Below are 27,839 nucleotides of genomic sequence, written 5' to 3' on the forward strand. Positions count from 1 at the left end.
AGGTACTTCCTTAATCCTCTTAGTCCCGGGTCAGACATAAGGCACTGGAGCCTGTCTTTCGCCACAGCTTGTGTCCTGTTCTATGAGAGACCCGTCTTCCAGCTCAGCCACCACTGTCCCGTTCTAAGAGAGACCCATCCCTTCCAGCTCAGCCACCACTGTCCCGTTCTAAGAGAGACCCATCCCTTCCAGCTCAGCCACCACTGTCCCGTTCTAAGAGAGACCCATCTCTTCCAGCTCAGCCACCACTGTCCCGTTCTAAGAGAGACCCATCCCTTCCAGCTCAGCCACCACTGTCTCGTTCTAAGAGAGACCCATCCCTTCCAGCTCAGCCACCACTGTCCCGTTCTAAGAGAGACCCATCTCTTCCAGCTCAGCCACCACTGTCCCGCTCTAAGAGAGACCCATCTCTTCCAGCTCAGCCACCACTGTCCCGCTCTAAGAGAGACCCATCTCTTCCAGCTCAGCCACCACTGTCCCGCTCTAAGTGAGACCCATCTCTTCCAGCTCAGCCACCACTGTCCCGTTCTAAGAGAGACCCATCTCTTCCAGCTCAGCCACCACTGTCCCGTTCTAAGAGAGACCCATCTCTTCCAGCTCAGCCACCACTGTCCCGTTCTAAGAGAGACCCATCTCTTCCAGCTCAGCTACCACTGTCCCGCTCTAAGAGAGACCCGTCTCTTCCAGCTCAGCTACCACTGTCCCGTTCTAAGAGAGACCCATCTCTTCCAGCTCAGCCACCACTGTCCCATTTAAAGAGAAACCCATCTCTTCCAGCTCTGCCACCACTGTCCCGTTTAAAGAGAAACCCATCTCTTCCAGCTCTGCCACCACTGCCATGGCGTTTTTAGTCTGCCTCGCTTCCACTTTCTTGCTGGTGTCCACCTGAGGGCAATTTTAGTAGTGTTAACATAAAGACCAAAAACGAAACATTCGGGGCCGGCTTCCCGGACACAGATTAAGCCTAGTGATTAACCTCACGGTGTTGACAAGGAAGGGACAAAGAAGTCAGACAATATTTTTATGAAGGTATGTATTATTGACAATGTACAACAGAATAAAGGCATTTATAAATAAAATGGGTACATTTCACATTTTTAAGACGTCACAAAATAATTTACATAACTTCTCTGGGTATATATAGTTGTTGCTTCTTTTAATTTAAACAGAAAAATCTAAAATTGTGAATAACATACTGTAAGATACTTTTCCTGACAACCAAATTCAGAACAATTCCTGTCCATTTACAGTCGGTGCAATTTCGACAATCTCCTTGATCAATCCAATAATCAAAATGTGTAATGTTTTGACTTTCAAGCTAATTGTAACAAACAAATGGTACCCTACTCCCTGCAAAGTGTACTACTTTTGATCAGAGCCCTATGGGCTCAGGTTTAAGAGGTTTGCATTACATACGGAATAGGGTGCCATTTGGGATACAGACTTCTGAATAGTACCAAGACCTGTCAGACCAATCTATGGTATTGAATTAATTTAATTGAGAAGCTACATCAACCTGTAATAATTCTACAGTGTACACCCCATTCAGTTACCTTTCCACGGCACAGAAAATATACAGATAAAATTAATATGCGATTAAACTAAAATAACTAACTAATTTGCAGTCTTCTTAATGTACACTTACAATATCTGCTAAGTTGCCTTAACATCCAGCTTTAAGCAGGTGATTTACACGTTGTGAAGGGTGTTAAATAATGGGCACGATAACCAATGTATCAAAGTGGTATCTAAATGATTCAACAACTGGATATGAAGCGATTCAGTGTTTCCTTAAATCCATACAATTTTGGCCACCGCCAAGGTGAGGTACAAAATGGATGAAGTAGCAGATATACAAAAATCTTAGTTTTACTATGCCATTTAAAATTAAATAACCTTCCCTTGTAAAAACCTTACATGGCAGAATTGGAAAATACACACAAAGAACATGGGTTTGACTCGTTGGCTGAAAGAATGCTTAACGGTTGGTGTATATTGTCCATTTGTAGGTAAATGACAGGCTCTACATGAAGTACTGCTTTTTATTCTTTAGCCATAATTCCCATTCACCCCCCCCTTTTTTTTTAAATACATCATGAAGTATCACGACCAAGGATGGAAATTAAGCTAGCCCCAATGTTAGCACTTTTCAGACTGGGCTAGTAGAAAATGTGCTTAACTAGCCCGGCGGCGAGTGAAATTAGGTGTTTTACAATATAGCACAGAATACCAACCGGGATAGTAGAAATTACAGTCTACTAGCCCAGCAAGCCACTGCCCAAAATCCTTAAGTTCCAACCTTGATCACGACGCGTCAGATTTCAATGCAAACTTGGCACTGATGCCGTGTGGCAACTAAAGAGAAAACTGTAGGCAGTAGAACGAAGGCATTAAGTCAGGTGCATATCATCCATCCACTCATTAGCAGTGGCTTCATTATAGTGGTAAGTATGCTTTGCCGGATGTCCTGCCACGCTATGTTAGATGTATTTACAAAGCAGTGCCTGTTCTATTGTAGCTCTGAGAAGCCTGCTTTAAGATGACTAACACAGAAACAACATCCACACTTCTCATTTAACATACTAGTAGAAATTGGTGAAACTGAACCTGCGCAACCGGATGCACACACACACCAGTGGTTGTTCACCCCGATAGGATAGGCTCGTGTCAGACCCAGAATGCAACAGGATTCTGCAATGAAAATTCATTACTGCATCTTCTCCATGGCCTGGCTGTGGTCTGAGGTGGTGACAAAATAAACGGAAAATATCTAGGCAATACTTCATTCACAAACAAACAGCAGTCATGGGCACACACACAACAAATGGAAAAACAAAAGCAACAACAAAAATAACCCTGTATAAAATAGAAGCTTCATTTAAATAATTAAATAATGTGCATAAAACAGATTTCAGAGCTAGGTGACTGCTGACCTCACTTTTCAGCACAAGGCAAACTTTATTTGTTTCTACCTGCATCCCAAATAGCACCCTTCTCTATATAGTGCACTACTTTAGACCAGAGCCCAGTCAAAGCTAGTACACAGCATAGGTAGTCATCTGGGGAGCAATTCGTTAAAAAAAATCCACACATCATCAAACCCACCATTACCCCCGATCCTCCACCCCCACCTCACCCTTCTTCCATTGTAAACGTCTATAGGATGGAGTCAGTACCTTATTAATGTGCTGTTCAGTGATGTGTGGGCCCAAGTTGGGACCTCGTCCTCTTCAGTGTATGACTTTCACCCCAGTACTCAGAGCAGAGCAGTCAAGAGAGACAGACAGCAGTGCCATATCCTTGACTTGGCCTGTTCAACTCTGTCGTATTCATTGATGCAAACCATAGCAAAAGGTTTTAAAAGGTTTGCAATGAAACACATCTATCAGTCAATTTTCTTCAGTTTGGTGCCAAATGATTACGACCCTGGGGTCATGGAAGACTAACCAGTCAGTCACTCTCATTAGTCTAGAAATCAGTCTACCTCTCCCCCACAGTGGTACCCCCTCCCCTCATCTCAGTGGCCTTCTCCCTGGTTCCCTTCAGCGCTCTTGGACATCAGAAGTAGACCCAGGGTGAAGACCCCGGCAGCCAGCAGCCTCTTGAGCAGGGCGGCCCCGTCCTTGGGGATGGCCACCTGGGCCAGGTCGTTGGTGATCAGGGAGATCTCATGGGCCACACACACAAAGATGAAGGTGCTGATAATTATGTTGAGCGAGGGGTTGCCTGGGATCAGCACCAGGATGCCCTTGGTGTCCGCCGCCAGCCAGATGTGGTACTGGCAGATGAACAGCTGGGGGTCGGAAAGAGAGAGGGAAAGGGAGGGAGTACGATGCAATAAATTAAATTCACAAGTATCACACAGAGATTCTGCTGATGAACAGTGAGTGCAGCATCCCTGCAAGTGGCATCCATCTTACCTCTAGGGAGATCTTCCCGAACCATGCGAAGAATGAGCTGTATAGAGAGCGGGCGTATCCGGGAATGTTTCTGATTAGGATGAAGGCTAGGATCTGAGAGGAGGAGGAGAAAGACATTCCAGCCAGTCAGTGCATGGCATGGACCAACTGTATTAAGGGTGGGGGGGGTTAAGCACATGCCAATGCTAACAGGGGCTGGACCAAAAAGACGATCAATACATAGAAACAAGAGAATGTCGGCTCACTGTTTCATTTGGGAACAGCAAAGCATGTTCTTTATTCTTCTTTGGCTGAGCTACAGTAAACTACACCCCTCCTGTTATTGTAGAAGGCAACTAATTCCATCGTCATTTTCGGCTATGTATTGTGAACTCAGCAACAAACAAAAAAATATCCTCTCACTGTCAACTGAGTTTATTTTCAGCAAACTTAACATGTGTAAATATTTGCAAGAACATAAGATTCAACAACTGAGACAAAAAACGAACAAGTTCCACAGACATGTGACTAACAGAAATGGAATAATGTGTCCCTGAACAAAGGGGGGTCAAAATCAAAAGTAACAGTCTGTATCTGGTGTGGCCACCAGCTGCATTAAGTACTGCAGTGCATCTCCTCCTCATGGACTGCACCAGATTTGCCTGTTCTTGCTGTGAGATGTTAACCCACTCTTCCACCAAGGCACCTGCAAGTTTCCGGACATTTCTGGGGGGATTGGCCCAAGCCCTCACCCTCCGATCCAACAGATCCCAGACGTGCTCAATGGGATTGAGATCCGGGCTCTTCGACTAGCCATGGACGAACACTGACATTCCTGTCTTGCAGGAAATCATGCACAGAACGAGTAGTATGGCTGGTGGCATTGTCATGCTGGAGGTTCATGTCAGGATGAGCCTGCAGGAAGGGTACCACATGAGGGAGGAGGATGTCTTCCCTGTAATGCACAGCGTTGCGATTGCCTGCAATGACAACAAGCTCAGTCTGATGATGCTGTGACACACCGCCTCAGACCATGTTGTCCCGCAGGTGTGATGTTCGGATGTACCGATCCTGTGCAGGTGTTGTTACACGTGGTGTGCCACTGCGAGGATGATCAGGTGTCCATCTATTTTATTGCCCTGGCCTCATCTGCAGTCCTCATGCCTCCTTGCAGCATGCCTAAGGCACGTTCACACAAATGAGCAGGGACCCTGGGCATCTTTCTGTTGGTGTTTTTCAGAGTCAGTAGAAAGGCCTCTTTAGAGTCCTCTTTTGTGACCTTATTTGCTTACCGTCTGTAAGCTGTTAGTGTCTTAGCGATTGTGCCTCAGGTGCATGTTCATTACTTGTTTAAGGTTCATGGGAAACAGTGTTTAAAACCTTTACAATGAAGATCTGTGAAGTTATTTAGATTTTTACGAATTATCTTTGAAAGACAGGGTCCTGAAAAACTGACATTTCTTTTTTTGCTGAGTTTATATCACAGTGTTGTGTTCGGGACCACCTAAAGCGAGACCGAAACAAGCCCAATACCAGAGCAAATCAAGTCAAGACCGGGAGGGAGACCCGAGTCAAGACCGAGACCAGAAGAATGCAAGTCCAATTCAAGACAAATCACCACCATAAGAGTTGAAAATGTTCATTATTTCTGTGTTCATATTTCAGAACAACATCTGGATTCTTTAGACATTCAGAATAGTGAATAAATGCATGCTGGGGGGAAATATAGCCCCTCTACAAATGATTATTAACCCAAACACAGTGGGGAACAATGGGCCTTCAGAGAAGGGCTAAGGATTTAGAAAATAATTAATAATGAAATCCATGTCTGTGTCAACTACAGTACGTTCCGAACTGTTTAAAGGTAGAAGGTGTGCATTAACTGTTTAAAGATGTTCAATAACTCCTTAGCTTCGGGGTAACTACTTGACAAGTAACAAAACTTAAATATGTGTGTGGGAAAACTACTGTGAGCATGGCTTTGTCTGTGAGACCAACAGTAAGCAAGGCCTGACTTCCTGCTCTATTTACCTGGAGCCCTGAGATGTAGGGATGCATCTCGTTGCACTCGGTCTTGTTTTTACAGCTGCTGGCCCATATGGAGTAGGTCTGGAACAGATGAAACAAGGAGAGGTTAGGAAAGTGTTGTTCAAGGATCACAACGTACAAGGAGAGGTTAGGAAAGTGTTGTTCAAGGATCACAACGTACAAGGAGAGGTTAGGAAAGTGTTGTTCAAGGATCACAACGTACAAGGAGAGGTTAGGAAAGTGTTGTTCAAGGATCACAACGTACAAGGAGAGGTTAGGAAAGTGTTGTTCAAGGATCACAACGTACAAGGAGAGGTTAGGAAAGTGTTGTTCAAGGATCACAACGTACAAGGAGAGGTTAGGAAAGTGTTGTTCAAGGATCACAACGTACAAGGAGAGGTTAGGAAAGTGTTGTTCAAGGATCAATGTACAAGGAGAGGTTAGGAAAGTGTTGTTCAAGGAGTACAAGGAGAGGTTAGGAAAGTGTTGTTCAAGGTGTACAAGGTAAAAGCTAAGGTTAGTAACAAGGAGCACAATGTGCACCAGAAAGGGATAGAAGGGACATCTTCCATCTGAGATTTGCATTGATCTCAGAGTGTGAATGTTCACAAATAAAAAATAAATGATGAGGTTAACTTCATGAGAATAGGTGCTCAATACACTCACCTGACTGATTAAAATGAATACTACAAAAACACATCATCATGACAGTTTTTTACTCTTCAAAACTGGACTCCTGACAAGCACAATAGTTTGGAGATTGACAGACTAATAAAGTAAATACTAGAATATGGTTTTAGAGTGTAGTATTAGTAATGATGAAATAAATACATTAGAAAATGGTCTTCTTACCATGAATGAGACCACAGAGATGAGGAGTAGGATGTTGGAGATTCTTGTGGAGAAGAGAGACTCTCCTTTCCCCTCAGAGAGGACCTGGCACTTCTGCAGCAACAGGTAGACAAAGGCAAACAGCATCCCGTGGATAATGGCCTGAACGACACACACAAAGTCAAAACACACACATTCAGATACAAATATATAAAATAATAACAATAAAAAATGCCATTTCACAGATGCTTTTATGCTAAACAACTTAGTAGTGTGTGTATTAATTTTTGTATGCGTGTCTCCAGTGGGAATCAAACCCACACTCTTGATGTTACAAGCACCCTGCTCTACCGACTGAACCACACAGTACCACTTACTCACACTGACCAACCAATAGAACCATCTAGATCACCAACATTAAACATCGACCAACAGATTCATCTAGGGCGGCAGTTAGCTTAGCGGTTAGAGAGTTGGGCCAGTAACCGAAAGGTCGCTGGTTCTAATACCAGCAACACCAAGTTTAAATGTACTACTATGGCTGACCCTACAAAACACATTTCACTGCACCTATCAGGTGTATATGACAATTAAAAAACATTTGACAAGTTATTGGTGCAACTTCCTAAAGAGATGTGATAGTGTGATATGTTGATACCTTATCAAGAAAATCTGATAGGAGAGAGCCACTTAAAGGGTGTAAAAACATGTTCAAATATCTACTTACAAATCGATCCAGCTTCCACCTAAACCACCACTCGTGAATGCTTCCGTTCAGCTCAAAGAGCTTGGAGACGGGCCAGACTGAGAAAATGTTCTCAAACAACCCCTGGAAGAGATAGACAGTTAAACACCCTCTGATTTAGGATCAGTTTAGCCTTTTAGATAAAATAAGATAAGATTACATGGACATGGGAGCCCTGATCCTAGATCACTATTCCTGCTCTGAGACGCTTTATGAATACAGCCATTGGTCTTAAACATTGACCCATACCAGTTGAGAACTTTTTAGTTCCATTCAAAATCTCAAGAGAGTTAAAGGCTCTAAATGAGTGAATAAACCGGATGATGAACACACCTGTGAATACGCAAAGAAGCAGATGAACAGGAGTAGCCCAAGCAGCTTCACTAGAATTCCAATGTGCCACATCCCACTACCTGTAAAAAGACAAATGACTAAACACTCACTGTGCTGGACAGAAGTTCTTCACAATTCAACACTAGTATGAATCACTTCTGACTTAATCACTTTTAAAATCAAAGCATTTCTTAGTAAATAAACCAGTGCTTTAAAAGCTATCTTTACTTCTACCACAACTTGTCCAGTACAATGGCTGACCCATACGGACCATTAGCTTTCTTCTGCAGTATCTGGGGCCACATGGCCATGGTGGCGTAGATTATGACGAACCAGAAAGTGACCAGAGGCACAAAGTAGTAGAACTGGTACGGCCGATCCATCACCAGACACAAAACTATGACCAGGAAGTTGAGACGGAATAGGACCTGGAAACAGACAGGAATACGGTGAAGTTGCACCTAAATGCTGATCTGTGGTAAGTTTTGCATTTATTTTTTATTTTACCTTTATTTATACAGGTTTTTTCCTCATTGAGAGAATATCTCTTTTCCAAGAGAGACCTGGTCCATTCCCCCACTAATGGTAAAGGTTAGGATTGGGGGAAGGGAAGCTAATCCTTGTTCTGTACCTAGGGGAATCTTCACCCCGGAGATACAGATACAGGAAACAGGAAATGGCCATTCTCACTTTTAACAAAGCATTCTAAAAGAACAGACATGGAACGTGCTTAAAAAATAATGATATTTATGTAAATTAAATAGAAATAGTTTGGCATGGTGGAACAGACATTGCTTTTAACAATGACACACAGAGGGTAACTTGAGATAAGGAACTTGATACTGCAGCATAACCAAAGTACAACCTGTGTGAAGTAAGCTTGGGCCAGACCATACCGATCCCTCTTATCAAGGGGTTCCTTATCAATACCTCTACATATGTGATCAATACAGTTGTTGCTAACTATCCATGTTTTGGTTTTTGATTAAAAAAATGTGTTGCCATAAAAACAATGACATGTCAGCAGTTGTGTATTTTACGTTACATTTAGTCCCTTAGGTCTAAGCAGCTCAAATCAGTATCACAGTAACATTTTATTAACTCTAATAAAACCTATTAGTTACCTGGCACACTCTGTAGAGTCCAAAGTCCCCTTTGAGCCAGAAGAAGGAGAAGTGTCCATATCCTGTCTGGAAGAGGTATGCTGCCACCAGGACCCGAACATGCATGTACACCGGGATGAACTGGGAAGAAAGATTGACTTTTAAAACACACCCCCCTTCACTTGATCACACATTGCAGTAAAAAAATAAAAAAATAATGAAATAGGTTACATGGTCACAGCTAGCGCTGCGATGCAGTGCCCTAGCCCACTGCGCCACCCGGGAGGCTGTAAATGCTTTCTAATGCAATTCTACATGTGGTAAATGAGTTTATATTCAAAGCGACAGAGTTAACACATCAATATAAATCAAAGGTAATGGTAAAACTCACGGCGCTAGCTCCAGATATGTGGTAGATGAGGATGACCAGCTGCATCCAGCCCTTCCACTCGTCGGTCTGCTCTCTGTTCAGCAGCTTGGTCTGAGTGGGAAATAGAAAATCACTGAGATAGAAGGCTCTATCAGGTCACACATGGACGATTGAGTTTAGCAGTCATTTTAACAACTCATTTAAAACAGAAACATCTCTGAATTCATGTAGGCCTAAGCTTCCACCTCCAAGAAACATACCACTTTTTCCAACTCCCTTAAACATTCCATCCCAAACCGTCTCACCTCCTTGCTGTTCTCACTGTAGAAGATTCCCAGGACAAGCATATAGATGAGGGGGATGAAGAAGGTGGAGTGGGTGTAGAACTTCTGCTCCTTCATGAAGACGTCGGCCCGGTCACACAGGTAGAAGTAAGCCATGATGAGGCCCATCTTACACATGGCCTGGAACGGAGCCTTGTGGCTGAGAGGCGACGCCGCCGTGGCCGGCTTCTCCTCGCCACTCTCCACGTCGGGGGGAGTGGGCCGGGACTTCCAGTGCCTGTTAATATGTTTAAACTTCACTGCTTGACATGTATGATGAAATCCTTTGTGAGAATGAAACAACTCAACAAATGAACAACGAAACGGCGCGGCAGCAAGTAAGTGAAAGAAATAGGTTTTGACTATGTTTTACAAGTAATGGGGACATACGTAAATGCCAACAAAATAACTGTTTGGTCAGTGTGTGTGTCTGTGAGAGAGATGCGTTGTATTTTCATTTTCTGTTACTACATCAGCCAACATTTGCCAATGTTGATCTATGCCTGATGATCTTTGGAATGCAAGAAAAATGCAATATGGTGTATTAAATGTACTAACCCCCCCTTTCCCATTATTTGCAGATCCTAGGATACCTGACAGAACCTACCAGGAATGAAGATGCACTTCAATACTGGAGAAGTAACAAGCGCGGTTTCCCCATCCTAGCTAAAGCTGTGCGGAAGTATCTTGGTTCTCCCTGTACTAGTGTGGACAGTGAGCGCCTTTTCAGTGCAGCTTCACACATTGTAGACGAAAAAAGAAACAGACTCTCGTGACAAAGCCGAGCAGGTCCTCTTTGTGAAGAAAAACCTCCCCCAAATGTTAAAATTGTAAATGGGCAGGCATATTGTAACCCAGCCATCGAATGGCACTGGAAAAATTGACTAAGCCCAGTGGCTTTTCTGTTGTTCATTCATGGCTGGTATAATAGGTCAAGATTTTTATTGAATTTAAAACAAAGCAGTTTTGTTCTTTTGTAAAAAATAACAATTTCCTAAATAAAAGATGAGATGTGTTGTAAATTTCGCATTTGCTAGTCAAGTCAGTGAAGTACATTTGAAAAGTTATAGCAGTTTATGACAGCCTAGAGACAGTACTTTTATCAAGCAATTGATTAACTGCATTTTAGTTTCCACCAATATTTATTTTTATTTTTTAAGTCCACACAGTCAAGATTGGATAGTAAGAAGAGCCACCAACAACTATCTTTGTAATACGGGGCAGCTAAAATAATTGTGTCATGAATAACTGTTGTGCGATTAAATACATTCATGGATTTGTCATTTTTCTCATTTACAAGTTATTAAACAATCTATTCCTAACTGAACAAATGAACATTTGACACCTTGTTTCAACTATTTAGCTTTACTAGAATGCTTAAAAGGCTGATACATTTTTAAATATCGCTATCTGTATCTGTTGTTTTTGGCAAGTCAAATATTGGATATCGGTATGAGCCAAAAATGTCATATCGGTGCATCCCGATCACAAACCTGACGTTTTTTTAAAGAAACGGTGAACAAATTTGAATGTAATGCATCTCAATCGGAAAATAGTGCTTTTACACAATGTAGAAACCTAATATTCTACAAATTACTTTTAATATTAATGACAGGGATTCGTATCAACAATTGAGTTATTATAATAAACTCATGTGTTTACAGTGTTACATATTTTCTAGGGCACAACATGTGCTTCAAAAGCAGCTAGAATTCATATAGGCTCAATGAAAGCTGTATCTCAATCAATAAAAACACGTTCTGGTGCTACTACATTTCATGGGGTGCTCCTAACATTGTTTACGTTGGGAGCACCAGTGAAATGTTTTAATTTAGAGCCCTGGATCTGAACAACACAAAATAGTTTAGGTGTATATATTTCAGTATATGTGGCCCCAGCGGGAATAGAACCCATGGACCACAAGGGAGCGTGTACCTGTTGTGGCCCAGAGCATGAAGCACCAGGAATACCAGTGTTGAGCCCAGGAAGACACAGGCCGTCAGTTTCTGGAGGAGGCTGGGGGCCGGCAGGGCCTGGCAGCAGGAGCCGTGGATGGGCCGCAGGACCTTGTTGCACACAGCGTTCATCAGGATCATGGCACCCTGGTGGAGGGTAGAGGGACATTATTATAGAGCGCCAGACTCCAGCACAGTGCAAGCCTTGTCCTGGCTCCGGATTAAGGGCAAAGGTTAGGTTTACTGTGACAGGGTTATCAGGTATAGGGTGAAGTTGCCCTTAGACATGGATCTTGTGTCAGTTTTGCATTTTCCCCACTAACGGTAAGGATTATGGGGAGGAGAAGCTGATCCTAGACCTGTACCTTTGGGAAACTTCATAACCAGGGTAGGTTAGAATGAGCCATGCGCGGCTCGTGCTGTAACAGACTCGTAGTTTACCTCAGTCTTACGGTATGTAACCTTATACGTACAGCCCAGTACATCACTGGGGCTAAACTGCTGCCTGCCATCTAGGACCTCTTCACCTGGAGGTGTCAAAGACCCCAGCCACCCCTGTCATAGACTGTTCGCTCTACTACCACATGGCAAGCGGTACCGGAGTGCCAAGTCTAGGACCAAAAGGCTTCTCAACAGCTTTTACCCAGACTATTTGCATTGTGTGTCCAACGCCTCTTTTACACTGCTGCTACTCTCTGTTTATCATATACGCAGTCACTTTAACTATTCTTTCATGTACATACTACCTCAATTAGCCCGATTAACTGGTGCACCCGCACATTGGCAACCCGGACTATCTGCATTGTGTCCCGCCACCCACCACCCCCTCTTTTACGCTACTGCTACTCTCTGTTAACCATATATGCGTAGTCACTTCAACCATACCTACATGTACATACTAGCTCAATTACCCCGTCTAACCGGTGCCTGTATACAGCCTCACTACTGTATATATATTTTATTTCCCTACTTATCTATTGTTCATCTAATACCCATTTTCTTTACTTAAAAATTACACTGTTGGTTAGGGCATTTCACTGTAAGGTCTACACCGGTTGAATTCGGCAGAGGTGACAAATAAAATTGGATTTGATTTCTGTTTGTACTTTGAACCCTGTCCTCAAAGACTATGTTTCTATAAAGAGGAGCACACCAATCTACTAACTAGGCAAATGCAGATTAACCTAAAAGCTGTCAAATGTTTAATGAATTAAAGTGCAAGGTATACAGGATGGACAGTGTAATTTGACATGGTGCTGGTTAAGAGAGTCATAAAGCCGGACGTTTTTTCAGCACTAAACTGTTTCAAACCATACATATTTCATTTTTGTTTCTATTTTAGTCTTAAACCAGCTGTTATTTGATCATACAGATGCAGGTAGAGGTGCCAGGCCAGACAGACCACCTAAAAGCCTACCACGTTCCGGGTGTTCTCGGGCAGGTGCAGGCCATCAGCTGATTGGGCAATGGTTTCCATGGCAGCCTGGCGCGAGGCGCCCAAGAACCTGACTCTGGCCTTGGCGTTCTTCTTGTTGCTGTTCAGAGTGCCGAGCGCCGCCTCGTTGTACAGCTCCAACTGCTCGTTAGTAATCATCTTCCTGTTATCACTCAGAACTTCCTCATGGACAGGGTCTGGAGGAGAGAGAGAAAGGGAATGAGAGGGGGCATGAGAGAGGGGGGGTTGAAAGAGAGCGATGGAGGGGGAGGAGGACAGTGAGATTGGAAAGAGATGGAAAGAGATGGAAGAAGAGAGAAAATAAAGAAAGATGGAGCGTAGGGGAGAGAGAGAAATGCTTAATTAATATAAATTCCTCATTTTCAAAGCACTCATCAACATGTCTCCTTTTGATTGACTGGTAGATGAACAGTAAAGCACTAACCCTGTAAAACCCAGTAGACCTCCCCATCCTCAGCCAGTTGTTCCAGAGGCAAGGAGATGGCTGTGAGGTTGGCCCTGTACTGCTGCAGCGCCTCACTGCTGCCACTACGCAACTTGATGGACCACTATGGGAAAGATTGAAATCTCTATAATGAAATCCATCTAAACTATGCAGGAGGAAATGTGATAAATATGGTGGTAAACAGAGTTAAGAATGAGCATATTTCACTAACAGTGGCAGCTCCAATGATGACGACATCTGGTTTTACAGAAGGATCCTGAAACACAGTCAAGAAGTCATATTAAATCATGCCATGTTACTATTTTGGAATGATCTTTAAAATCACAGTAAACTGTTGCTATGTATCGTCTGCTTATGGGCAACAGAAATAGCCTACTGCTGAGGGCTCTTCCAGGGGCTCAATTCAATCAAACCTAAATAAATCACAGTATTTATACAGTAGCACTTAAATATAATCTCTCTTGCATATGCATTGTCAAACAAAAAAAATACATTGTAAAAATCTCTCATGAAGTACACACTTTAACGAATAAGACGCGGATGTTTGAGGACAGAAGAGGTGTAAACAAAGATGTGATTACGATTATGTGGGATTAGATCAGTGCTTCAAATTTTTTATAGTCCTGTACCCCTTCAAAAGTCCATTTGATGTTACAAAGCTGTCTAGTACTTTAAAAATATCCTCTCCTGTTGTCCTGGATTCCAGAAGAGGATGTCTTCCTTAATTGACCCCCCATAAACGTAACGGACATATACCAGGCCCACCAAGTCTGTTGACTCATCCAGCTGTAACGCATAGAATTTACTGGCTTGTATGCGAAGCAGTAATTGTTTCAAAACATCTCTTGCCATGTCACTTATTTTTCAAATTAGCAGGTTTTATTTCTAAATGTCTGCGCAAGAGGGAATGTTTCATCGAGTTCTGAGATAGTACTTTTGCACATATAAACGCACTGTGGCTGAGGAAAGGCACTACTCCCAATATAAGTGAACCCCAAATCAATGTAGTTCTCATATTTACGCCTCTTCGATGGTCCAACGTCCCTGTCTGTTGTTCTGTGCTTTCCCAGGTAAGTAAGCAGTAACTCTTCGGCTGCATCATATTCACAACTGTCAGTGTCCATGCCAGCTGGGCTAACAACAAATGTAGAATTACTGATGCTAGCATTGGATGTGCTCGTGGAAGCAGAACAACTTGTGTCGTCGACAGGTGCAGGTATAGTATTGCTGGTAGTTGTTAAGTAATTGAAAATGGATGTCTGTTTTTAAATGAATAAACTGAATAAACTGGAATTTCTGTTTACTTTTTGAATTGACCCAAACCTGTGTTAGATACAGTGGCTTGCGAAAGTATTTACCCCCCCTTGGCGTTTTTCCTATTTTGTTGCCTTACAACCTGGAATTAAAAATATATTATTATTTTTTTTTTTTGGGGGGGGGGGGTTGAATCATTTGATTTACTAAACCTGTTTACCACTTTGTAGATGCAATTTTGTTGTTTTTATTATGGAACAAACATGAAATTAGATCAAGTGTGCAAAACTATTCACCCCTCCGCTCCAAAAGTCAATACTTTGTAGAGCCATCTTTTGCAGCTGCAAGTCTCTTGGGGTGTCTCTATATACGCTTGGCACATCTAGCCACTGGGATTTTTGCCCGTTCAAGGCAAAACTGCGCCTGCTATTTCAAGTTGAATGGGTTCTGCTGGTGTACAGCAATCTTTAAGTTGAGACTGGAACCTCCGTCCCAGTCTCAAATCTCTGGAAGACTGGAACAGGTTTCCCTCAAGAATTTCCCTGTATAAAGCGCCAATCAATCATTCCTTCAATTCTGACCAGTTTCCCAGTCCCTGACGATGAAAAACATCCCCACAGCACGATGCTGCCAACACCATGCTTCACTGTGGGGATGGTGTTCTCGGGGTGATGAGAGGTGTTGGGTTTGCGCCAGAATTAGTGTTTTCCTTGATGGCCAAAAAGCTACATTTCAGTCTCATCTGACCAGAGTACCTTCTTCTATATGTTTGGGGAGTCTCCCACATGCCTTTTGGTGAAGACCAAACGTGTTTGCTGTTTTTTTCCCTTTAAGGAATGGCTTTTTTTCTGGCCAATCTTCTGTAAAGCCCAGCACTGTGAAGTGTACGGCTTAAAGTGGTCTTATGGACAGATATTCCAATCTCCACTGTGGCGCTTTGCAGCTCCTTCAGGGTTATCTTTGGTCTCTTTGTTGCCTCTCTGATTAATGCCCACCTTGCCTGGCCCGTGAGTTTTGGTGGGCGGCCGTCTCTTGGCAGGTTTGTTGTGGTGCCATATGTTAAATTTTGTAATAATGGATTTAAATGATGCTCCGTGGGATGTTCAAAGTTTCTGATATTTTTTATAACCCAACCCTGATCTGCATTTCTCTACAACTTTGTCCCAGACCTGTTTGGAGAGCTCCTTGGTCTTAGTGGTGCCCATTGCTAAGTGGTGTTGCAGACTCTGGGGCCATTCAGAACAGATGTATATACAGTTTAAGTCGGAATTTTACATAAACTTAGGTTGGAGTCATTAAAACTCATTTTTCAACCACTCCACAAATTTCTTGTTAACAAACTATAGTTTTGGCAAGTCGGTTAGGACATCTACTTTGTGCATGACAAATCATATTTCCATCAACTGTTTACAGACAGATTATTTCACTTATAATTCACTGTATCACAATTCCAGTGGGTCAGAAGTCTACATACACTAAGTTGGCTGTGCCTTTAAACAGCTTGGAAAATTCCAGAAAATTATGTCATGGCTTTAGAAACTTCTGATAGCCTTAATTGACATCATTTGAGTCAATTGGAGGTGTACCTGTGAATGCTTTTCAAGGCCTAACTTCAAACTCAGTGCCTCTTTGCTTGACATCATGGGAAAATCAAAAGAAATCAGCCAAGACCTCAGAAACAAAATTTCAGACCTCCACAAGTCTGGTTCATCCTTGGGAGAACTTTCCAAACGGCTGAAGGTACCACATTCATCTGTACAAACAATAGTATGCAAGTATAAACACCATGGGACCACGCAGCCATCACACCGCTCAGGAAGGAGACGTGTTCGGTTTCCTATAGATGAACGTATTTTGATGTGAAAAGTGCAAATCAATCACAGAACAGCAGCAAAGGACCTTGTGAATATGCTGGAGGAAACAGGTACAAAAGTATCTATCACCACAGTAAAACGAGTTCTATATCGACATAACCTGAAAGGCTGCTCAGCAAGGAAGAAGCCACTGCTCCAAAACGGACATAAAAAAGCCAAATTATGGTTTGCAACTGCACATGGGGACAATGATCATACTTTTTGAAGAAATGTCCTCTGGTCTGATGAAATAAAAATAGAACTGTTTGACCATAATGACCATCGTTCTGTTTGGAGGAAAAAGGGGGAGGCTTGCAAGCCGAAGAACACCATCCCAACAATGAAGCACGATGGTGGCAGCATCATGTTGTGGGGGTGCTTTGCTGCCGGGGGGCTGGTGCACTTCACAATAGATTGCATCATGAGGTAGGAAAATTACGTGGATATATTGAAGCAACATCTCAAGAGGTGTACCTGTGGATGTATTTCAAGGCCTACCTTCTCAAGAAGTTAAAGCTTGGTCGCAAATGGATCTTCCAAATGGACAATGACCCGAAGCATACTTCCAAATGGTTCAAGGACAACAAAGTCAAGGTATTGGAGTGGCCATCACAAAGCCCTGACCTCAATCGTATAGAAAATGTGAGGACAGAACTAAAAAAGCGTGTGCGAGCAAGGAGGCCTACAAACCTGACTTGGTTACACCAGCTCTGTCAGGACGAATGGGCCAAACTTCACCCAACTTATTGTGGGAAGCTTGTGGAAGACTACCCGAAACGTTTGACCCAAGTTAAACAATTTAAAGGCAATGCTACCAAATAATAATTGAGTGAATGTAAACTTCTGACCCACTGGGAATGTGATAAAACATTCTCTCTACTATATTATAAACTTCTGACTTAAACTGTATACTGAGATCATGTGACACTTAAATAAAGTCTACCTGTGTGCAATCTAACTAATTATGTGACCTCTGAAGGTAATTGGTTGCACCAGATCTTATTTACGGACTTTTTTTTACCTTTATTTAACTCGGCAAGTCAGTTAAGAACAAATTCTTATTTTCAATGATGGCCTACGAACAGTGGGTTATCTGCCTGTTCAGGAGCAGAACGACAGATTGTTTGTACCTTGTCAGCTTGGGGATATGAACTTGCAACCTTTCGGTTACTAGTCCAACGCTCTAACCACTAGGCTACCCTGCCGACTTCATAGCAAAGGGGGTGAATACATATGCACGCACCACTTTTCCCCCCCAAAAATGTTTATTTTTTTAAACAAGTTCTTTTTTTCATTTCACTTCACTAATTTTTACTATTTTGTGTATGTCCATTACATGAAATCTAAATAAAAATCTATTTGAATGACAGGTCGTAATGCAACAAAATAGGAAAAAAATACTTTTGCAAGGCACAGTACAGTACATGTGCTTTCTTTTACCTCTGTCCATGACATCAAGCGCTCCTTCAGAGAGTTATTCACCTCTGCATACCACAGGAAGTCCTAACAACAAAACAGGAAACAATTGATCTTATCAGGACAATCCCCAAAATAAACATGCTGTGTGCCTTGAAGGGAGATTTTTTTGTTTATTGGGAAGTGAATCTACATCGCCAAATTAAAAAAAGGAATGATTGGGCTTTGACATTGTTATTGTTGACTGAGACAGAGGAGATGTGAAGAGAGAGAAAGATACACAAATAGCTCACCACATTGACTGAAGAGCTCCTATCTTCAAAGGGAATGTTCTCATGCTGGTGGACAGACATCACAACAGGGGATAAAACAGTCACTGTCCCTCTATTTCTCTACTCAAGATTAGAGCATTGACTGAGTGCAGCAACTACCCATCTTATTTAGGAATACCATGGCTAAAGATCATATATATACAGTGGGGGGGGGGGTATTTAGTCAGCCACCAATTGTGCAAGTTCCCCCACTTAAAAAGATGAGGCGCCTGTAATTTTCATTATAGGTACACTTCAACTATGACAGACAAAATGAGAAAAGAAATCCAGCAAATCACATTGTAGGATTTTTTATGAATTTATTTGCAAATTATGGTGGAATATAAGTATTTGGTCACCTACAAACAAGCAAGATTTCTGGCTCTCACAGACCTGCAACTTCTTTAAGAGGCTCCTCTGTCCTCCACTCGTTACCTGTATTAATGGCACCTGTTTGGACTTGTTATCAGTATAAAAGACAACTGTCCACAACCTCAAACAGTCACACTCCAAACTCCACTATGGCCAAGACCAAAGAGCTGTCAAAGGACAACAGAAACAAAATTGTAGACCTGCACCAGGCTGGGAAGACTGAATCTGCAATAGGTAAGCAGCTTGGTTTGAAGAAATCAACTGTGGGAGCAATTATTAGGAAATGGAAGACATACAAGACCACTGATAATCTCCCTTGATCTGGGGCTCCACCCAAGATCTCACCCCGTGGGGTCAAAATGATCACCAGAATGGTGAGCAAAAATCCAAGAACCACACGGGGGGACCTAGTGAATGACCTGCAGAGAGCTGGGACCAAAGTAACAAAGCCTACCATCAGCAAGGGCATTGAAAATGAAACGTGGCTGGGTCTTTCAGCGTGACAATGATCCCAAACACACCGCCCGGGCAACGAAGGAGCCAGTCTCCAGATCTTGCCAGTCTCCAGATCTCAACCCCATAGAAATTCTTTGGAGGGAGTTGAAAGTCTGTGTTGCCCAGCAACAGCCCCAAAACGTCACTGCTCTAGAGGAGATCTGCATGGAGGAATGGCCAAAATACCAGCAACAGCGTGTGAAAAGCTTGTGAAGACTTACAGAAAACGTTTGACCTCTGTCATTGCCAACAAAGGGTATATAACAAAGTATTGAGAAACTTTTGTTAATGACCAAATACTTATTTTCCACCATCATTTGCAAATAAATTCATTAAAAATCCTACAATGTGATTTGCTGGATTTTTTCTCATTTTGTCTGTCATAGTTGAAGTGTACCTATGATGAAAATTACAGGCCTCATCTTTTTAAGTGGGAGAACTTGCACAATTGGTGGCTGACTAAATACTTTTTGCCCCACTGTGTGTGTGTGTGTGTGTGTGTGTGTGTGATACATACATACATACATACATACATACATACATACATACATACATACATACATACATACATACATACATACATACATACATACACACACTTACATTTGAGCAATTCAGCATACACTCTTATCCAGAATCTCCAGGAGTAATTAGTTACACACTTAAGAGGTGAATCCTGACTTAACTGACTTTTGAAGAATTCTGCATTGATGTCAATGGGAGCTTTGACAGTCACACAAGGACAGAGACCTCAAGTTAAGATTCAGCCATAAGCTCAGAGATTCAGGTTTGTGTGTGCTTTATGCCAGGGGGATTTAGCTTACCTTTCTTCCATTCTCTTTTTGTGTAGGATCGATTATTTGTATGTATGAATAAAATAGCTGCCGTATTCTGGAATCGCCAATGAAGGCCACCCTTTTCTCAGCAAGGCAAGTCTTTGCTTCACTGTGGGAAAAATCAACAACTAATGACTCACTCACACATAGTAACAACAACTGACAAACAATTTGGTAATTGTGTAGTTTTGGGCTTGGTTAAAATGCTCTCAAAAGTATGTAACACATTTTACACACACACACAACATACATAGATTCCCCCCATTGGTGTGACTCACATGCTTTTATATTTGTGCATCATACAGCCATAGGGCTGCCATACATTTTCTCCTAAGAACCGACCACTGGACAGCAACCACTCACATGTGTCTCCGCCTGAGGGGAAGACAGAGAGAACATTCCAGTAAGCCATAACAAAAAAAACACACACAATGAAACCTGCTGTCTCTACACGGTTTTCAACACTACAAATGCAGCAGTGTGCACAATGCAAGGTTCAGCCAAGACACCATTGCAGCCTGCAGTACAAATTAAGCCATCAACATTTTCCACTAAAGCACACACATCTCATGACGTTCACATGTGTTCTAATTGAATAGAACCATCTGGCAATTAATCAATGCAAACGAGTAAAAGATGTGGGGTGACAAGAGAAGGCGTCAAGAGCAGCCAATGTCAACAGCAGCCAGACAACAGCAGCAGCTGTTCTCAGTGTACACAAAGAGAGCCCACTGTGTCCTATGCCTTCCATAAACAAAGATCACTGTATGCAAGCCATCATCCCGGAGGCGAGCGCTTGCCTGCCAGATACAAACAATAATTTATAAATGGCCAGCTAGGCTCCTGCCTCCTCTGTGGCTGTATGTGCATACTTGCCAATCACAAGACATACATTAGATTACACAGTTAGCTATGGCTGTATTATCCCCACCATCAAATCAACAGTAATGTCAAACTTGAGCTTCCCGTAAAAATAAAAAATAAATGACGCTCTATAGTAACGAGCAAGCGTTAGCTAGCTATGCGCATGCCCAGTAGGTTACTTACGTTAACTCATTAGCTAACGTTAACTGACCAATTAACTAACGTTTGCTTTGGTTGATGACAGATAAGAGACATATTCACTAACAAGCTAGTTGCAATCAGCAAATACAGTAGGCTAGTTTGCCAGTAAGAGCTTAACGTTACTAGCTAGCTACTACAATGATGTAATTAAACATGGGTTAACTCGCGACGATGCCACTAGGATACTTTACACGTTGTGCTTGACTGTATGCATCACAGCTATGCACCAAATATGTTATATATCATCGTTCTATCTGTGCTACAACGATGTAGGTAACGTTAGGTAGTTAATTCAGGCTCCTGCAAGTGTATTCATGCTTCCTTGCAATTGCTTGGCTGTAGCTAAGTCCTTGCGGTTTTATTATTATGTTTTCTCAATTTGCAAACACCATATTGTTGTAACTAGTAAGATTGTGTTAGTAAACGACCTAACAGCGAGCAAAGAGGGAAGCTATCGTTAGCTAGCTACAAGTTCCCCGAACACAGTTGAGTCAAGTGTCTGTTAGCTAACGTAACGTTACCTGGCTATCTAACAAACATATTTAAGCCAGTCGCTTACCTCCATAATACCGAGAAACTGTGTGAAACACGGTGAGTAGGATGACTGCAACGAGAGATAATAATTTAGCATTTTTAATGCAAAAATACTGATTTATTTCCCGTTTGCCTAGGCTATAGGCCAGGACCGCCATCTTGGCTCCTCCATGACAACAAGTAGACAAATAGGATACAGCGGGGTGGTCGGGGGCTGAGTACACCCGCGCGTCCACGCATCCGCTGTCTGGCACTGTTGTGTGGGGCATCGCCGGTGCGCGATTTCCGACGCTGTACTAAACCTGCGGTTGATCCAGACACCTGCATCTGCTTTTCACCTTCCATCGTCAATGCAAACATGATTTAAATAAATCAACAGTGCAATTAAAGGATCCTGAAAACGTATGCTGCAAAATCGTATCAGTTGTTGAATTGCATTCATTGTGTTGTGATCAGGGGCTCCAGAGTGCTGCAGCGGTCTAAGGCACTGCATCTCAGTGCAAGAGGGATAGGGTGGCGCACAATTGTCCCAGCGTCGTCCGGGTTTGACTGGGGTAGGCCATCATTGTAAATAAGTATTTGTTCTTAACTGACTTGCCTAGTTAAATTTAAAAATCATTCCGTTCCTGGAACTAAAGAAATTGTGGTGATTTGACTTTCTGGATTGCCATGGCTTTTTGATATCAACCGAGGGTACAATGATCAGAAAGACTGATATCAACTGAGGGTACAATGATCAGAAAGACACATGAAGCAATTGGCTGCAATGAAGATCAAATCAAATTGCGGGTGTTATTGGGGGTGTAGTGAAATTCTTGTGCTTCTAGGCTTGACAGTGCAGTAATATCTAACAAATTACACAACATATACCCAATACGCACATATCTAAGTAGGAATTAATTAAATATGGACGAGCGATGTCAGAGCAGAACAGACTAAAATACAGTAGAATAGTATAGAAAAACAGTAATTTATATGAGATGAGAAATGCAAGATATGTAAGCATTATTAAGTGAATGAGATACCATAGATTAGTCTAGAAAACAGTATATACACATGAGATGAGTAATGCCAGATATGTAAACATTAAGTGACTAAGATACTGTAGAATAGTATAGAATACAGTATATACATATGAGATGAGTAATGCAAGATATGTAAACATTATTAAGTGACTAAGATACTGTAGAATAGTATAGAATACAGTAGATACATATGAGAGGAGTAATGCCAGATACGTAAACATTATTAAAGTGACTCGTGTTCCATTCCTTAAAGTGGCTAGTGATTCCTAGTCTATGCCTATTGGCAGCAGCCTCTAATGTGCTAGTGATGGCTGTTTAACAGTCTGATGGCCTTGAGATAGAAGCTGTTTTTCAGTCTCTCTGTCCCAGCTTTGATGCACCTGTACTGACTTTGCCTTCTGGATGATAGCGGGTGAACAGGCAGTGGCTCAGGTGGTTGATGTCCTTGATAATCTTTTTGGTCTCCCTGTGACATCGGGTGCTGTAGGTGTCCTGGAGGGCAGGTAGTTTATCCCCGGTAATGTGTTGGGCAGACCGCACCACTGTCTAGCTGTGATACAGCCCGATTGTGCATCTATAAACATTTGTGAGGGTTTCAGGTGACAAGACACATTTCTTTAGCCTCCTGAGGTTGAAGAGGCTCTGTTGCGCCTTCTTCACCACACTGTCTGTGTGGGTGGTCCATTTCAGTTTATCAGTGATGTGTACGCCAAGGAACTTGAAGCTTTCCACCTTCTCCACTGCGGTCCTGTTGATGTAGATAGGGGGGTGCACCCTCTGCTGTTTCCTGAAGTCCACAATCATCTCTTTCATTTTGTTGACGTTGAGTGAGAGGTGTTTTCCAGGCACCACACACCCAGAGCCCTGACCTCCTCCCTGTAGGCTGTCGTGTCATCGTTGGTAATCAAGCCTACTACTGTTGTGTAGTCTGCAAACTTGATGATTGAGTTGTAGTAGTGCTTGGCCACGCAGTCATGGGTGAACAGGGAGTACAGGAGGGGGCTGAGCATGCACCCTTGTGTGGCCCCAGTGTTGAGGATCAGCGAAGTGGAGGGGGCGGCCCGTCAGGAAGTCCAGGACCCAGTTGCACAGGGCGGGGTCGAGACCCAGGGTCTCGAGCTTAATGACGAGTTTGGAGGGTACTATGGTGTTAAATGCTGAGATGTAATCGATGAACAGAATTCTTACATATGTATTCCTCTTGTCCAGATGGGTTAGGGCAGTGTGCAGTGTGATTGCGATTGCGTCGTCTGTGGACCTATTGGGGCGGTAAGCAAATTGGAGTGGGTCTAGGATGCCAGGTAGGGTGGAGGTGATATGGTCCTTGACTAGTCTCTCAAAGCACTTCATGATGACGGAAGTGAGTGCTACGGGGCGGTAGTCATTTAGCTCAGTTACCTTAGGTAATAGGTCAAATGTATCGGTGCTCATCGGCCATTGGACATAAACATTACACAAGTTGGAAATCGCAAATTCAACAATGAGTGGTATGGAAGGAACCAGTGAGAGTGGCTAACTGCAAGCATTGCAAAGCAATCTCCAAACTGCTATTCAGTGGAGTGGCTGTGTGGTCCCAAATCTGGGATTAAGTGTCTCTTTTCCAAGTTTAAAATGATAAACATTCAACATGGGCCATGCTGTCAATGAAGCATGATTTGTGCCTCGCTCAAGACTACTGTTAACTCGGAACGGCAAAAAACTTGACTTCAGTGAGTTCAAGACAACTGGGAATTCTGGAAAAACGAGCTCCAGCCAGAAGGTTTTGAACGGTCATCCAACTCGGAATTGTAAGTCAGAAACACGGGCCTCTTTCTAGAGCTACGACCTGAAGATCAATGACGTCATCATGATTCAACACTTTCTCGTGCACTGCTCGGTGATGTAAGCGATACCGATTTAATAAGAACTGTCTACCGATTACCTTCCGAAGAACAAGTGCTGCTAAAAAGGGACAGTCATTTGAGGGTGACTTAACTTGAATGCTTCTCCTGTGTTATACACTGAGAAGGTAGGCCTAATCAATACTCCCGTCAAACTTGTGGGGCAACTTGGTCTAGTGCTATTGTCTGGATCAGATGGCCTGCAGGCCAATTGAGCACTCTGCTGTGTTTCATTCAATTAATTAGGTTTAGTGACCTATGTGTGAAGAATTGGCAGTTTTTTTTACTCCTTTCCCAAATAAATTATTGTATATAATATATTAACAAAACTGTAAGTGATATTGTGTTTATTTTTTATAAAAAGAACACACCATCATGTTGATGTGGCAAGTGACACTTTGCTTCTTGAAAATACTATATCCTGAAAACTGCTGACATATAAAACATTTTGGGACTATATCAACAGTGGACTAATGAAAACAATTCCTAAATAGATTTTTTGAGTGGATTTTTCCTTTAACTCCTCCACAATTAGGGTTAGGTGATTTGCTTTACATTTGTACACACATATTTTACTTTTTACAACAAATAAGCACAACAGCATAGCACTTGCAGTTTTGTTAAAATATTATATACAATCACTTCCATCCTCTATTGTAGGCCTACTAATGGTGCTGTATGTATGACTGAGTATGTGCTTCACAGCTCTTTTTCCCCAGATGATTCATGTTCATAACCAACGAATGCACACTAATCACCCTGAAATATACATGTAGTTTGACCTTTCAGCTACTCTGCCTCTGTGTGTTGCTGGGTCCTCTGTATTGTTTCATGGCTCTTTTGACAAGTTGTTCTAGGTTCACAGGTGTTGTGGGTGTTGTAGTGTAATGTAATAGGAATTTCCTGGTGATGGAAAGAGAAGAGCAGTGGCAGATAAGCAGTCGCTTCATCTATTACCACGAGCCCGGGTGCCACCAACCTCCTGTAGTGCACAGATAAGGCTCTACCCATTTGAGCACATGCCCATTTGCTCTTCCAGTATTTAAAGGGCCATCTAGGGCGAAGGTATAATCCCTCCCGCCCCTCCACAATATATTTTTGTTATACATTTTTGTCATTGTTCAGCGCCCGCAAGTTGTCATGACACCATCATCAAATTCACCACCCCATCCGTTGGTTGCGCCCGTCTGTTGGTTGCGCCTACAGAGCTTGCACGGCCCGGTTGCGCCTGTTTCCCAGTCTGCCCTGCACAGAGATTGCATGCGCCTGGTATCCAAACATGAATTGTTTGAGAGATGTGGTCACCGGAAGAGGGTTTGTAGGTAGCTACCTAGTTTAAATATCAACGGTACTGCCACAACAGCATAACATTTGATCAACACTTGATTTAGCCTATATCATCAGAAAAATCACTGGGGAATCCAAAACCAGGGGGAAAAAGCCATATGGCAACCTATGTGTTGTGGGAATTGCATTGTTTGCTCTATAACCTGTTAGTTCTTATGCCTTGCCACAATAATATATAGGCCAAAGGTCGAGACAATAAGAAGACACAGTGGCAAAATACATTCAACCACACCTTTTTTTCATCATAAAACAGGAGAGCCACATCTGTCCAGTGAAGTCCACAAAGCATAATAAACAGTTACATGCAGGAGCACAACTTTGGTTTTAGAAGTGGTTTTTAAACACTTCAAACAGCCTACCTGACTGCTCGGAGGCGCGTCCACATGGTCTTAAAGCACACGTTGGCTCATTTTGTATCACATTCCAATGACAAAACTTGGAGGGACAAAAATGCTATTTCCCCCCATCCTCAGTGAAAGTTGCACCCCTGGTTACATGACCTACAGCATGGCCAAGCAAGTTCATGTTTCCAACGTTTTCGGACTACCAACCAACCATTGATTTAGAACCACGGAGAGATATCGCAAGTCAAAGAGAAAGCAGTAGCTGCCTCCATTATTCCAGCACCATTTCAACTTACACATTTCAACATCTTCAAATTACCTATGCTTCGTTTAATACAGTGGCATTTTCTTGATTGCTTATTCTTGATTGCTTATAAAGCTCGTTGAGTGCGGTCTTACTGCCAGCTTCGGTTTGTGGTGTGTCACGAGAATTTTCAATCCCAATGATGATAACTGAACAACATATTTGAGCTTTGACCAATCCCCAAGGTTTGTAAGACCCTGGGTTTAATAATAATTAGGCAAAGACTCAGCTTCAGCAAAAGGTCCGTAAAGTTTATTCAGAGAACGTTCTAAAGTAAAAAAATGCAACGACGTCATTTTATAACTCCCCCCCACCTACTTACACACACACACACACACACACACACACACACACACACACACACACACACACACACACACACACACACACACACACACACACACACACACACACACACACACACACACACACACACACTCACACACATACACACACACACACACACACACACACACACACACACAAAGAGTAGGGGTTTACACACACACACACAGACACACAAACAGTAGGTGGGAAGTATCTTTCCCCACAGTTCACATTCCTCGTATATCACTACCAAGCTGGCAGTTCCATACCGTTCCCTCCCTCCCGAGATTAGAGGGACCTTGACAGTATCTCTTTCCTGTCTGAAGTTTTTCAAAGTTCCAACCAGGTCAGGTCATGTATAGTTTAATTGTCCTCTGTGTTTTCTTAGTCACACACACACATTTCTCTCCCTTACTTGTCTCGACCAAACCTTATTAGACTTTAGACTAATTATTCTTAATACATTTTCCATAGTCTAATAATTACGTTAGTCTAATTATTCTTATACGTGTTACATAATCTAATAATTACATTTCAGGGTGGAATTCTTTAGTCATTACCTTAAACATATAAATTCCTTTATCATGGTGGCAAATAGATGGCTACAAAAAATATAGTTTTCATCTATATTTCATCTATATTCTATTTACCACCACAAACTGACATTGGCACTTAGATCGCACTCAACAAAATGCTCATCCAGAAGAGGCACTCCTAGTGGCCGGAGACTTTAATGCAGGCAAACTTAAATCTTTGTTACCTCATTTCTACCAGCATGTCACATTTGCAACAAGAGGGAATAAAACTCTAGACCACCTTTACTCCATACACAGAGACGTGTACAAAGCTCTCCCTTGCCCACCATTTGGAAAATCTGACCATAACTCTATCCTCCTGATTTCTGCTTACAAGCAAAAACTAAAGCAGGAAGCACCAGTGACTCGGTTAATAAAAAAGTGGTCAGATGAAGCAGATGCTAAGCTACAGG

The 27,839-nt window shown here is 42.4% G+C and overlaps 1 protein-coding gene across 1 annotated transcript; it reads right to left on the reverse strand.

The window, feature by feature from the left end:
- Nucleotides 1-1,016: 1,016 nt before the first annotated feature.
- LOC135549650 (N-acetylneuraminate 9-O-acetyltransferase-like) lies at nucleotides 1,017-21,967 on the reverse strand. The gene is made up of 19 exons (XM_064979819.1): nucleotides 21,650-21,967; nucleotides 20,304-20,400; nucleotides 20,014-20,134; nucleotides 18,305-18,349; nucleotides 18,036-18,098; nucleotides 13,700-13,744; nucleotides 13,468-13,591; nucleotides 13,005-13,219; nucleotides 11,568-11,734; nucleotides 9,615-9,870; nucleotides 9,331-9,420; nucleotides 8,961-9,080; nucleotides 8,108-8,264; nucleotides 7,837-7,916; nucleotides 7,486-7,587; nucleotides 6,780-6,920; nucleotides 5,931-6,008; nucleotides 3,921-4,013; nucleotides 1,017-3,793 (listed from the first exon to the last, which is right to left on the reverse strand). The coding sequence occupies exons 1-19, from the start codon at nucleotides 21,891-21,893 to the stop codon at nucleotides 3,518-3,520; spliced, it is 2,514 nt and encodes an 837-aa protein (XP_064835891.1). The 5' UTR covers nucleotides 21,894-21,967; the 3' UTR covers nucleotides 1,017-3,517.
- Nucleotides 21,968-27,839: the final 5,872 nt, after the last annotated feature.

Source organism: Oncorhynchus masou, chromosome 12 (assembly GCF_036934945.1).
Source record: "Oncorhynchus masou masou isolate Uvic2021 chromosome 12, UVic_Omas_1.1, whole genome shotgun sequence".
In the NCBI taxonomy this organism is placed as follows: domain Eukaryota; kingdom Metazoa; phylum Chordata; class Actinopteri; order Salmoniformes; family Salmonidae; genus Oncorhynchus; species Oncorhynchus masou.